Here is a 14,100-nt window from a genome sequence, read left to right on the forward strand (position 1 = left end):
GACTCTTGAGAGTCTTCTCCAACACCACAGTTCAAAAGCATCAATTCTTCAGCGCTCAGCTTTCTTTATAGTCCAACTCTCACATCCATACATGACCACTGGAAAAACCATAGCCTTGACTAGACAGAACTTTGTCGGCAAAGTAATGTCTCTGCTTTTTAATATGCTGTCTATGTTGGTCATAAATTTCCTTCCAAGGAGTAAGCATCTTTTAATTTCATGGCTGCAATCACAATCTGCAGTGATTTTGGAGCCCCCCAAAATAAAGTCAGCCACTGTTTCCACTGTTTCCCCATCTATTTGCCATGAAGTGATGGGACCAGATGCCATGATCATAGTATTCTGAATGTTGAGCGTTATGCCAACCTTTTCATTCTCCTCTTTCACTGAACATCAAGAGGCTCTTTAGTTCTTCTTCACTTTCTGCCATGAGGGTGGTGTCATCTGCATATCTGAGGTTACTGATATTTCTCCTGGCAATCTTGATTCCAGCTTGTGCTTCTTCCAGCCCAGCATTTCTCATGATGTACTCTGCATATAAGTTAAATAAGCAGGGTGACAATATACAGCCTTGACATACTCCTTTTCCTATTTGGAACCAGTCTGTTGTTCCATATCCAGTTCTAACTGTTGCTTTCTTACCTGCATGTAGGTTTCTCAAGAGGCAGGTCAGGTGGTCTGGTATTCCCATCTCTTAAAGAATTTTCCACAATTTATTGTGATCCACACAGTCGAAGGTTTTGGCATAGTCAATAAAGCAGAAGTAGATGTTTTTCTGGAACTCTCTTTCTTTTCCGATGATCCAGCAGATGTTGGCAATTTGATCTCTGGTTCCTCTGCCTTTTCTAAAACCAGCCTGAACATCTGGAAGTTCATGGTTCACGTATTGCTGAAGCCTGGCTTGGAGAATTTTGAGCATTACTTTACTAGAGTGTGAGATGAGTCCAACTGTGTGTTAGTTTGAGCATTCTTTGGCATTGCCTTTGTTTGGGATTGGAATGAAAACTGACCTTTTCCAGTCCTGTGGCCACTGCTGAGTTTTCCAAATTTGCTGGCATATTGAGTGCAGCACTTTCGCAGCATCAACTTTTAGGATTTGAAATAGCTCAACTGGAATTCCATCACTTCCACTAGCTTTGTTCGTAGTGATGCTTTCTAAGGCCCACTTGACTTCACATTCCAGGATGTCTGGCTCTAGGTGAGTGATCACACCATAGTGATTATCTGGGTCGTGAAGATCTTTTTTGTACAGTTTTCTGTGTATTCTTGCTACCTCTTCTTAATATCTTCTGCTTCTGGTAGGTCCATACCATTTCTGTCCTTTATCAAGCCCATCTTTGCATGAAATGTTCCCTTGGTGTCTTTAATTTTCTTGAGGAGATCTCTAGTCTTTCCCATTCTTTTGTTTTCCTCTACTTTTTTGCATTGATCGCTGAGGAATGCTTTCTTATCTCTCCTTGCTATTCTTTGGAACTCTGCATTCAAATGGGAATATCTTTCCTTTTCTCCTTTGCTTTTCACTTCTCTTCTTTTCACAGTTATTTGTGAGGCCTCTCAGATAGCCATTTTGCTGTTTTGCATTTCTTTTTCTTGAGGATGGTCTTGAGCCCTGTCTCCTGTACAATATCATAAACCTCCGTCCATAGTTCATCAGGCACTCTGTCTATGAGATCTAGTCCCTTAAATCTTTTTCTCACTTCCACTGTATACACTCACATGTACACATATATAAAAATACGTATATGTTCTTTTATTCACAAATTAAATGCAGGAGTAAAGTTGAGTTATGTTTAGTATGATCATTTGAATCCTTATTTAGCAATCATATAATTGAACCTATTAGCAGAAGTAGAGTGGCAGACATTAATGGAATAATTTCCAGTCACCACTGCCAATAGTTTCCAGGACATGTATGTTCCAGATCCAATTACTTTTTTGTGTGTGTTATTAAAGTTTGTTTCTGTAGGCATGCTATTTTTTGATCCATTCAATTGTCCATGTTTTCCAAAAGATACAGATTTTTTCTAGTGTCTTATATTTGAAATATACATTTTACCTCTTCTACATTTGAATATATGAATCCTGGTTTATTCTTTAGGATTCAGCTCAGATAGTTCCCGTTCCATGGAATTCTTCCCTTTTTCTGAACCATAAAAAAATTGCTTGGTACATTCCTTTGTTATATCAGTTATCACGTATATGGTAGTTGTTTATTTTTATTTGTGTCCCTACTAAACTGTGAGCTTCTTGAGATTATGCCTTCTTCTGTGTCTACCATAATGTCTGGCATAAAGCTGGTACTGTATAATTCTTTGATGCATGAATATATATGAATTAATGATTACCAAAACATATAAGTAAAAGATCAAAAAGGCTGTCTAAGAGAAAGTCATAAACCTGACATTTTACAAAAAAACACTAGAAGGTTCTATGGAAGGGGCATAGGAAGCATATTTTGTGAAAAGATTAATCTAAAAGATACAAACCCCCTAGTCTGGATGTGTTCCCTTTGATGCAGAAATGTTTATTGTGGTGGAGAAATGTGGCAGAGACCAACTCTGAATGGCACATAGCTACGAAAACATGTTGGAAGTCAGGAACAAAAAATAAATGACACGATTTTGAGAAATATGTAGAATTAGGAACCACACTCCATCTGTTTCTATGTATCCAATATGTATTTCTGGTTTATAGATTACCATATATAGCATGTAAGAGCTGCCAGTTTTCCAGTAATATGAATGTAAAGCACATCTGGACTAGCAGGGCCAGCTTTATAGACAATAGACTTGATTTCTTCCATCTCTGACCTTCAGTCCTGCTTTCTACATTTATTATCACTTTTTATGTATATTTTTAAAAAAACTGCTCACTCTGAGATTTTTAATTTTGGAGGACATGACAGAGTTTTGTCAGGCACTGCTTGAATACTTCATAACTGTTGAATTTAATTGAACAGTTTTTATCATGCAAATTAATTTGGTTTGATGAATTATATATTTTTTTCTTTTAAACACTCTTCAGTGTATTAAGTGAGGGACTGTATACCAACTTCCAGTTGCTTTTAAAATAAATCAGATACTTCAGCAGAAATAAGGACAGTAAGTTTCTTATGGCTGCATTGGAAGACCACATATAATGATCTTTTGAATGACTTAGGTCAGGAAGAAAGACCTACCAGTATTCTATTTGTTTTGCATATCTTGAGCAGTATTTTGAGTCATTTAATTAAAATGTTCAGTGAGAATTTAATTTATATATGCATGCAAGTAAAATGAGAGATGACAAATGAGAGCTAACACAGCCTGGTACAGTATAGAATATAAGTCAGTTTCAGTGATTCTGTGTTTCAAATATAATTCTAGTTCCAGCACACTACAACACCAGGGCTTTTACAGGTCATAGCATGAAATGGATTCAGTGTGGGTGTTTGCTCTAGTAGCATGCTCTAGATGCTTTACCTTAGTTTTATTGCAGTTAATATGGTATACCCTGATTCTGTAAAAGGTGATAAATATTGATAACCATATAATGATTAGCTGTTGGCTACTGTTGTCTCTCAAATTATAAAAAGTGGTACATTTTTTAAAATTAGTGAGTTACTTTTATTCTGATTCAGTTTTCCTTTTCCTAACATCTCTATTGATTTGATGACAAAACAGTTGTTTAGAAGAAATTCTTCATAGAAAATTTTTAACTTATGTAGTTTTGGATACTTAGATTTTTAAATTAAGAAAGCTGTCTTTTCTGGATTTTCATCTTATTTCTGACATCTTACTACAGGTCTTCAGCACATACTCCAACGAAGACTATGACAGGAGGAATGATGAAGTTGACCCCGTAGCTGCTTCGGCTGAGTATGAACTTGAAAAACGTGTAGAAAAGCTGGAACTTTTCCCAGTGGAACTAGAAAAAGGTATATGAGCTCTGCAATGTTAATGTTATGCTGGTATTTTAATAGTCTAGAAATGACTTTATTTTCCCTAAGTATAGCCTTTTTTTCCCCTAAGGATTGGAGAAAGTTTTCATTCTCATGGAGGGTTTTATTTTTTAAATTTCAAAAACAGTTTATATGAATTCTGTATAGATGGTATATTGAAAGACTCCTCCCTTACCATCCCCCCTGAAACTCATCTACTTTAGTTGGCTGGATTTTTGACTAGGAGTAGGGAAGTATGAATGAGGTCTGATTTTTTTTGTATTCCTGCAAACCATGGGTGCATATGAAGAGTCCAGGGGGAGCTGCTGTAAGTGAGAGCTTGTGCTAGGCGGTTGTTTGGGGTTTTTGGTGGAGGGAGAGTGGCCATGGTTAGACGCTGAATGTAGTAGATATGGGAGTACTGAACCTTTAGGAAGGAATGGATTTTGGAATGAAGGCAGTGGCGTCCTCGTCATCTCTGAGGGGAGAAATCTAAAGGAAAGTAGGGAGGACAAGACAGGGGCTTTCTCCTGATTCCTCCCAGGAACCGCAGCCTGCCTGCTAAGTAGCTGAGGACCTATGGGTCCAGAACCTGCTGTGTTTATCTTCACAAGTCATCACCTGGGAACTGACCTAAGACCTAGTGAACAGAAAAACAGCACATCTCAGAGAGCTTTGGAAAAAAGCAGAACAAACAGATGACAAACAACAAAACAGAAATAAATGAAAATAAAGATATTCAAGCATGGCTTTAAAATGACATCTTAAGCAAATTAACAAAACAACAAAAATATTTATTTTAAAATTTGAAATTTCAGTAGAGGCGTTAAAGAGGAAAGGACGGTTATTGTCGAGACTCAAAGAGGCGTTGAAGAGGAAAGGATGGTTTTTGCCGAGACTCAAATTGGTGATGTAACTGATTAAGCATAAGAAATGTCCCAAAGTAATTTTCAAATGACAGAGCAAAAAATAAAAAACCATGAGAGAGACCAAATATAAAAATTGTAATAGAAGGAGAAAAGACAGTACAGGATAAGATACGTATTGCACAAAATAGAAGAAATTGACAGCTCAAAAATATCTGCACCTCATATTTGAAAGGTCTTAGCCAATTTGTTCCAAGTGAGAGGACTTAAAAAATTCCCATACTCAGACATAGCTTGGGAAAATTCTAATCACAAACATAAAGTAAAAATCTTATAAAATACCAGGCCAAAATCAAAGCAAACAAAGAAGCAAATGTGCTTATGGAGGTAAAATTATTAGAGCAGCATCAGGCAACACTGGGAGTAGGGGGGCATAGGGATCATTGCACATACCAGTGAGAATAAAAAGGAAGATGATTCAAGACCCCTGTATCCATCCCAGAGAGAATTTGCCTATCCTGATGAAAGAAAGAAATTTGCTAGTATTTAAATATTTAAAGCTGGACTGTGAAGAAAGCTGAACACCGAAAAATTGATGCTTTTGAATTGTGGTATTGGCAAAGACTCTTGAGAGTTCCTTGGACTGCAAGGAGATCCAACCAGTCCATCCTGAAGGAGATCAGTCCTGGGTGTTCATTGGGAGAACTGATGCTGAAGCTGAAACTCCAATACTTTGGCCCCCTCATGCGAAGAGTTGACTCATTGGAAAAGACCCTAATGCTGGGAGGGATTGGGGGCAGGAGGAGAAGGGGACGACAGAGGATGAGATGGCTGGATGGCATCACCTACTTGATGGGCATGAGTTTGAGTAAACTCCGGGAGTTGGTGATGGACAGGGAGGCCTGGCGTGCTGAGGTTCATGGGGTCGCAAAGAGTCGGACACGACTGAGCGACTGAACTGAAGTGACTGAAAAATTTAAAGAGCAGCTCTCCTTAGTAATTCCCAATTAGCAGGGGTGGGGGGGTGGTGAAAGAAAGAAAGAACAGCTTGTCCAAAACTGAAAATGTGAGGGAAAAAGAGTTGAAATGTAAGTATTGCTTAATATGTAAGTGTTAAGTGTAAAGTTGCTTGGATGAAAAAATATAAAACATACCAATTATTGCACTTAACATGATTGACTAATAATTGTTTCTGCTAAAAGACCATTTCATTTAAGGTTAAAGAGAATGTATGAGTGAGGCTTATACTTTTCATTCGTTTAAAAATGTAAAAACCATTCTTAACTATGGCCCATATAAAGGCAGCTGGATTTGGCTGTGGGCCATTGTATTGCTTTTAATAGCAAAAATGAGAACAGTCTGAATATTCATCAATGATAGAAAAAGGTATTTAAATTGTAGCATATCTATTCCATAAAGTATTATTCAGGAGTAAAAATGAAGAAGCCACAGTTCCACAGAGCAGTGTGTTATGATCCTTACAAACATGAAATTGTGTGTAGTGGAGTGGGAAGCAAATCACAGAATAAGCCCTTCAGTACAATTCCATTTACTTAAATTTCAAAACCAGGAAAAATTAAACAGCATATTATTTAGAGATACACAGATAAATGACTTTAAAACTTAGTATTTTAATACTAATTAGTATTGCAATATTAATACTGCTTTTTAAAGGAGGTAGTAGTTAACCTTGCTAGTAGTAGCAAAGGAGGGACTAGTTAACACCGAATTTAGGATAATGGTTACCATGGAGAGTTATGATTTCAGAGAGGGTACATAGTGGTCTTTGGGGGTATTGGTAATGTTCTGTCCTTGTTTGTACATGGATATTTGTTTTATTTTTGCTTCTATACAGTATTTTATAGATAAATATTTTTATTCATTCTTGTTTGTATGCTATATTTCTTAATAAAAGTTAAACTAGAAAAATTGAACTAGAAGAGAGCTAAATGAAGCACAGTTATTTTAATTTTTGAAGAGATTCCATACTGTTTTCCATAGTGTCTCCAGCAATTTACATTCCCATCAATAGTGCACAAGAATTCCTGTTCCTCTTCATCCTTCCCAACACATGTTGTCTCTTTGTCTTTTTGATGGCGGTCACTGTAACAGGTGTGAGGTGATGTATCATTGTTGTCTTATAGCTATTAATGCTGTAAGGCTGTACTGTGGCTATTAAAGATGCAAACGTGAAAGTGAAAGTTGCTCAGTCGTGCCCGACTCTTTGTGATCCCATGGAATTCTCCTGGCCAAAATACCGGAGTGGGTAACCATTCCCTTCTCCAGGGAATCCTCCCAATTGAGGCATTGAACCCAGGTCTCCTGCACTGCAGGCGGACTCTTCACCAGCTGAGCCACCAGAGAAGCCCATTAAAGATATAGGATCCTGACTGAAGATCTTGATTAAAGATACAGGATCGAAGCAAATAGACATTTTGCATTCTTGGATGGGAAGACTCAGTATAGGAAAGTCTCTCCTATATCTGATGGGTATCTTCTATCCTGATAAAGTAATATATAAATTTAATGCAATTCAAATAGAACTGTCATCAGTTACATTGGGAGAGGGGATAACATAATACAGTACTAAATTTTACATGGAAAACTACAGACCTAAGAGAAATATGAAAAAGAAAGTAAAAGAATTTAATTTTCCAAATATCTGAATGTAATGTAAACCCTCGATAATCAGAACAAATTGTAATCATACAGCAGTTGATCAGTGAAATAAAATACAAGGTCCAGAGAGTGATGTTAGTGTGCATGAAAATTTAATAACTTGACACGTAAGACACTCTAATTTAGGAGTAACATCAGGATACTTTACAAATTGTTCTGGCATAACTGAGCATCTATCTGAAAGCATATTAAGTTGGGAAAACTTCATTTTCATTATATCATATATAAAGGTAAACTACATGAATTAAATAAAAAAATATTAAAAAACAAAGATATTTGATGAAAACGTATATCTACATCTGGGCTTCTGGGAGGAGGGGCTTAACCATTTGGAAAATCAGAAATTATAGAAGAAAGATGGACCAATTCACTCATTCAAAATTTTAAACTTTTAAAGGTAATATTGTCAAACAAAGCCAACAGATAAGTGATATATTTAGGAGGGGAAATATTCATTATAGGTGACATGGAGTTAATAGCTATAATATTCTAAGAGTCTTTGTAAATTGTCAGGACAAAAGAGACAGGCAAAACTCATTAGAAAAATTGGGACTTTTCTTTAGACATTCCTATGAATACAAGCTCAAACCTCAGTAGCGGTGAGGGGATTGCTGAACCAACATGAGATTTTTTTTCCTGGTAGATAAAATAAGCTCTGAGCTCCAGAAGGTGGTGACAGCATCTTCCTAACATAGCCTCGAGTCTTTTCCATCTTTTCCTGGGTGTTTTGCATACTTCATGCTCTGCCTGTTCTTGATGGTGCAACCACAGGAATCAAAGCCTTCCAAGTGTGTGGCTCCGGCCTTCACCCATGCTTACCATCTCAGAGAAGCTGTACAGAGATGAAATCAGTCAACTCGTCTCTGGGTTGATTGTACTCTTCCTTTAGTTTTCTTTTAGTTGTCACCGTGTCTTTCAGGTGGTCTGCATGAATTGAGGGTGACTCAAGCCAACATACTGCTTTGCCCACAGTTGCATTTTCATCTTTGCAAGACTGCGTAATTTTCCAGTTAGAGCATCAAGAGGAGCTATGAAAGGAAGGGAGATGATTTTACTAAAACCTGAGTCCAGGCAGAGAAAATGGATTTAAAAGCTAAGATGTAATTTTTATGCAGGGTATTTGTTGGAAGAAGCTATTAAATGGCATGGTAGTACAGAGAATCCACATCTGAGAGGAGCCCTTTGAGTATACTGAGTGTGGGAACTTAACGTTGGCTTGACATGTGGTGATTTGTAATGAACAAAAGTTCTATAAATACAGTGAATACGAACAAGAATCCCCCTAATACTTAATATTCACCAAAGATTTCATACAAGAGAGAAGCCCTGCAACATTATTCAATGTGGAAAAGTCTACAGCGATCATCTCTTAAACAACACAAGAGCAAACTCACTGAATGTAAACACTGGAAAGGCTTTTGGGCATTATTAATCCCTTCATAAATATAAACATTCACAGTCTAGAGAAATCCTGTGAATGTGATAAATATGTGCAGTAATTCTGCAATACAGCTAACCTTTATACACATAAGAGAATTTGTGTAAAAGCAGCAGCTGTATGCATGTAACCAATGAGGAAGAGCTCTCAGCACAGATCTGACCTTCATGTGCATAAGAAACCTAGTTCTAGGGAGAGACTGTAAAGCTATAGCGAAAGTAGGAACACTTTTAGAAAGAGAATACCTCTTGATGAATATGAATACTTATACCAGGGAGACAATTAGAAAGTAATAAATACGGAAAATGATGAGTGCAAATATTCTAAATGTAAGGAATGAAGGAAGGTCTCCAGTGATCACTGATTTAGTCAGCAGTTCTCACACTGGAGAGGGACCTACGCTTGGAATCAATGTGGATGTGCCTTCAGCTGGCACATCAAGCTCTATACTAGCTTCCTTTAGCACACAACTGAGCAGACATAGCACTTTTGCTAAATGACGTATTTTTAAACATATGTAGACTAAAGATGTAGGATTATGAGTTGTACTTAAAAATACTTAACACAGAAGCTAGTAATAAGTAATAATCAATGAGATGAACCCTATTCAGAAAATTACTAGCTGGGAATACTTAGCAAATTAAAGGTTATTGCTAAAGAGTCTTTTAAAAGCATGAAACATTCTATTGAGCACCTGAGCCAGTTTTTTTTTTTTAACAATCCAACACTGTTGATTAGTTAATATCTATTTTTATACAGCTAATGCACCATTATTATAGAGACTTTGAGGCTATCAGAAAACAACTTTGAATGTTAACCAAAAAATGTGGAATGCAAATAGTGTCTCTTTTATTTCATTAATGTTAAAATATAGGTGTTCACAGAAAGGAGAATTGTATCTGAATTAAAAAATGTGGTTGTCAGTATTGTTCAAATGTCCAATAAAATGGAAACAGAAGTGAATGCCTGTTTGTAGAGAAATGATGACACCTTCTCGCCATGAACTGTCATGCATTGTAAGTGATTTAAGGCTATATAAGGTGATATCTTATCATTGGATCAGAAAAATAAACTGCAGAGAGAAGTAGGTATAATATGATCTTGTTTGTGTAAAGGAAATAAGAAGGAAAATTAAACACTATATAATATGTATATTCAATTATATGCACATATGTGTATATATTTTATCTGATCATATGTTTATATGCTTGTGTAGTAGAACAAAGGAAGATATTGAGAGATACTTACCATCTTATTAACATGAATGGGGATGTGGCCCAAGTTAAAAAAGAAAAAAAAGACCACATAAATAGATGGAAAATTCCAGATGTATTATAATCATGTTAATTTAAAATTATATACTCAAACATACATATATGTGTGCATATGTATGCTCTGTGCTTAAAAATATTGTATTATTTAGTTAAGCTGTGTTTTCAGATAGATTGCTAGCTCAATAATCAAGTTATTACCTTTTCCAGGGATCACAATGAATAGCCAACTGCAATAGTAAAATGAAAAAAAACTAACGAGCCTTTTAAGGGATCTTATTTAACATCCTTGCTCCCCAGCATAGGATAAAATTCTGTCAAAGCAAACCTGTCAGTATGGTTCACAAAGAACAAAATTAAATGCAGCAAATAGATCTCAGAAGCTAATTATGGATGAGTGTAAAACTAAGGTTGTTCACTTTTTTCCTTTTTCATAGATGAGGATGGACTTGGCATAAGTATTATTGGAATGGGTGTTGGAGCAGACGCAGGCCTTGAAAAGCTGGGAATATTTGTCAAGACAGTGACAGAAGGCGGTGCTGCTCAGCGAGATGGCAGGTAAGCCAGCTACTGCTGTTAACATCTAAAACCTTCTGGGGAATGTTCCTGGGAATTTCTTTCATTGGTAACTTTCTTTTGATTTTTTAGGATGGAATTCAGAGAGTGTCTCAGATGTGGAAAATGTTAAGACATTTGAATTACTTTCTGATTTGTAGTCAGAATATATTTCTTTATATTAGATAAACAGGTGGATGGGTCTGTTATGTGTATCTGTCTTCCTCTGTATATATCCATTCATCTGTCTAGCTAGTGGACAGTGATCAGAAACATGGTATGTATCATTTAACAATATATACTATGGAGATCGGCATATAGTTTCACTTGAAAAATATCAAGACAAATGATTATAGTTCTGGCACTTCTGAAAATGACAGCGGTAGGAGAGAGAATAGGAACTTGGATTCTGCAGTGATGGTGATTGTGGAGATCAATGTCTCTCAAAATGTGTTGTCTAAAAACATAGGTTCTTGAGTGCCATCTAGACCTGTGGAATCTCTCAGAGAGGGTTAAACATCCTCTTGGGATAATTGGATACATACCAGAGCATCAGATGTTCATATTTTGTCTGAGCTTTCATCATCACGAGTTATAAGTATCTTTAAAGATTTTAATTAAACCTTACCTAGTTACTGATGCAACAAATTGGGGATGATCCAGAGGATTGGCAGTAGAAATAAAAGTAGACTCAAAAATACGAGTGCCAAAATCAATGAAATATCATCTTTTTTTTTGGAAAATTAAATATTAGTAACTGGCTTTGATTTTTTTCAAGGTTTAAGTTTGTACTACTTTCACCATCTTATCTAGAAATAATAAACAATGTTGAAAATCATTTGTGAATCTCCAGTGAAACCAATAGTAGTAGTATTTCTTTTGTGATTCTAAGAACATATTGATATCCGAAGATGTTTCCCAAGAGGAACTAAATTGATTTATTTAAACAGGAAGCCACACCTTCATTATTATCTCTTTCTATGTGGTTAGCGATCACATCTTACCAGTATCCTTATTTGTATTCCCATAACACTTGAACAAAAGTCTGAAATGAATGTTTTGAGTGAATCTTCAGCTGACTACTAGGTGTTATACTTAAAACAAAGAAAGTGGGCTATTAATATTTTGTGTTTAAAAAAATTTATTGTCTTACTCCTTTTCAAAGTAGTGAAGGAAATAATTTCTTTGCTCTTTAAATGGATTCTATACTTGCTGCTGTTCAGTTGCTAAGTCATGTCTAACTCTTTGCAATCCCATGGACTGCAGCATGCCAGGCTTCCCTGTGAAATAAAATATTCCCATAAAATATTATATTTTGTGATGGTAGTAGTATTTCCTATTATTAATTTAGAATCTTTCTTCCAAGTGAGTTAAAATTTGTTTGCAAAAATCTACATCTCTTTTCTTAATGTTTCATGAAAAATATAAATCATTCTAAAGTGTTAGGGAATAATTCTTATTGTTAATATTCAAACAATATTAATTATTATCAATCACCTCTCTTAAGTAAATGGGCCCCAAACCAAACTAAAACACAAATTGACTTAAAGACAAAAAAAGTAGAAAATTTGAGGTCTTCTCTGGTGGTCCAGCGGTTAAAACCCCGCCCTTCCAATGCGGGTGCAGGTTCAGTCCCAGGATAGACACTAGGATCCTACATGCTGGGTGACCAAAAATAAATAAATAAAATTAAGTACTCTTGTTCACCAAAAGACACCATTAAAATAGTGAGAAGGCAATTCATTCAAGAAAAAAAGAAAATTTCTGATCAATCAGTTAGTCAGTTCCTGTTTTCTAAACTCAGAACTGTTTGTTTTTCCGTCACTCATTTTAAAAATTAGGTTTCTTTTATGTTAACCTGTTTACTGATGTTTTCTCCTGTGTAGTTTTAATATTGACGTTGATATGAGAACTTTGCTTTACCCGTCCCAGTGTGCATTTCCTCAGACCTTCCAAATGAATATTTACCTAGTACAGTAATCCTGCTGTTGTTATAATAGATACTTAATAAATGCCTCAGTGAATATATTAAAAAAGACAACTAAAGGTAATGAAGTGAGAAGACTCTTTGGGATCATGTGACCTGTACATATATACAGACATGTGTATATATATATTTGAAAATAAGTGGTCACAGTATTATACTTATGGAAGTGTTCATATCTTTTAAATTATTATACTTATCTCCACCATTAAAGGTGTACTCATTTGTATAGCATTTAAAATTTACTATTTAAAAGTTATCAGTGTGAAAAAATTACAAAAGGAACATTTTGGCTGCTGTCTCCAGTCAATACATGTATACTTACTGATATAGAAATATATTGTATGTTTACTGATATAGAAAGTTATTTTTACTTACTGATATAGAAATATATTATATTAAGGATTTACAAAACAGTATGATGAGTATAATGCCGTTCGTATGCAGATATGTTTTCCATTCTTTTCATCTGTCTCCCACCTCACTCCCATCTCTCTCTCTCTTTTTTCCTCTTTCTCTCTCTCAAGAAATTTAGAATTAGTATACATCAAAGGGTTGAATGGCTCTAGTCTGTGTTTCTACTTCAGCAAATATGGAATATTTAATTTTCCTATATAGAATATGTGATACTTTATATATAGTTTAAACTGCAACTAAAATAATCACCATGTGGCCTGGGGAGAGTTACTCTTCAGAACTCATCAGTTGTGGACAAATCAAAGTTCCAGGTTAGATGTTCCTTTTAGCTTTAAAAGACTGAGTCTGTATTATGGCTCTCTAGCTTGCTGTATTATAGCTTTATAGCTTATAGCATTCTAGCTTCTTAATAACTCTTCCTTAAGAAAATTATGTCAGTGTTATCTCAGATTTGGTTCAACTTCCTTCAAGGTATGTCAAATAAACAGATATATAGAGAAAATTCTTTTCTCCATTCTCTTCCCTTACCACCCCTGATACAAGAAGCCTTTTTTATTGTGATGTTTTTACCCCTTCCTAATGTCTCAGAAACTAATCACATTTTGAGTAGTTTTAAAAATTTACCATGGATATTTATCTCCTGAGTATCTAGTATAGTTAAAAAGTTTTGGGTCTCCCTTACTATTCGATATGATATCTTAACATTCTGAATTTGTCTTCATGTCTGTTTGTATCATTTCATATGACACCTGAAAAGTAGGAGATGCTCAGTAAATATTTGTTGAATAAGTGAATACCTGTGTTTCAGCTGCTTTCAAGACAATTACTGTTGGGACCTAACATTTTCCTTTTCTGTTCTTTTCTCTCTCTTTTAGTGTGCTACTTTGCCTTGTAATTTAGAGGGTAACTGGTAATTTAGCTGAGTGGCATGATAGCCATTTACACTTTGTTTGTTCTAAATTTTTATTAAA

At 35.5% G+C, this 14,100-nt stretch overlaps 1 protein-coding gene across 13 annotated transcripts in view; it reads left to right on the forward strand.

The window, feature by feature from the left end:
- The window catches only part of PPP1R9A (protein phosphatase 1 regulatory subunit 9A), a 321,267-nt gene that overhangs the window by 173,184 nt on the left and 133,983 nt on the right, over window positions 1-14,100 (forward strand). For all 13 annotated transcript variants that reach the window (XM_043872339.1, XM_043872345.1, XM_043872350.1 and 10 more), the window contains exons 3-4: window positions 3,784-3,916; window positions 10,611-10,731. In XM_043872339.1, the coding sequence (XP_043728274.1) occupies window positions 3,784-3,916; window positions 10,611-10,731 (254 nt within the window). The remainder of the gene's footprint in view (window positions 1-3,783; window positions 3,917-10,610; window positions 10,732-14,100) is intronic.

The sequence above is a fragment of the Cervus elaphus genome, chromosome 18 (assembly GCF_910594005.1).
Source record: "Cervus elaphus chromosome 18, mCerEla1.1, whole genome shotgun sequence".
Taxonomy (NCBI): domain Eukaryota; kingdom Metazoa; phylum Chordata; class Mammalia; order Artiodactyla; family Cervidae; genus Cervus; species Cervus elaphus.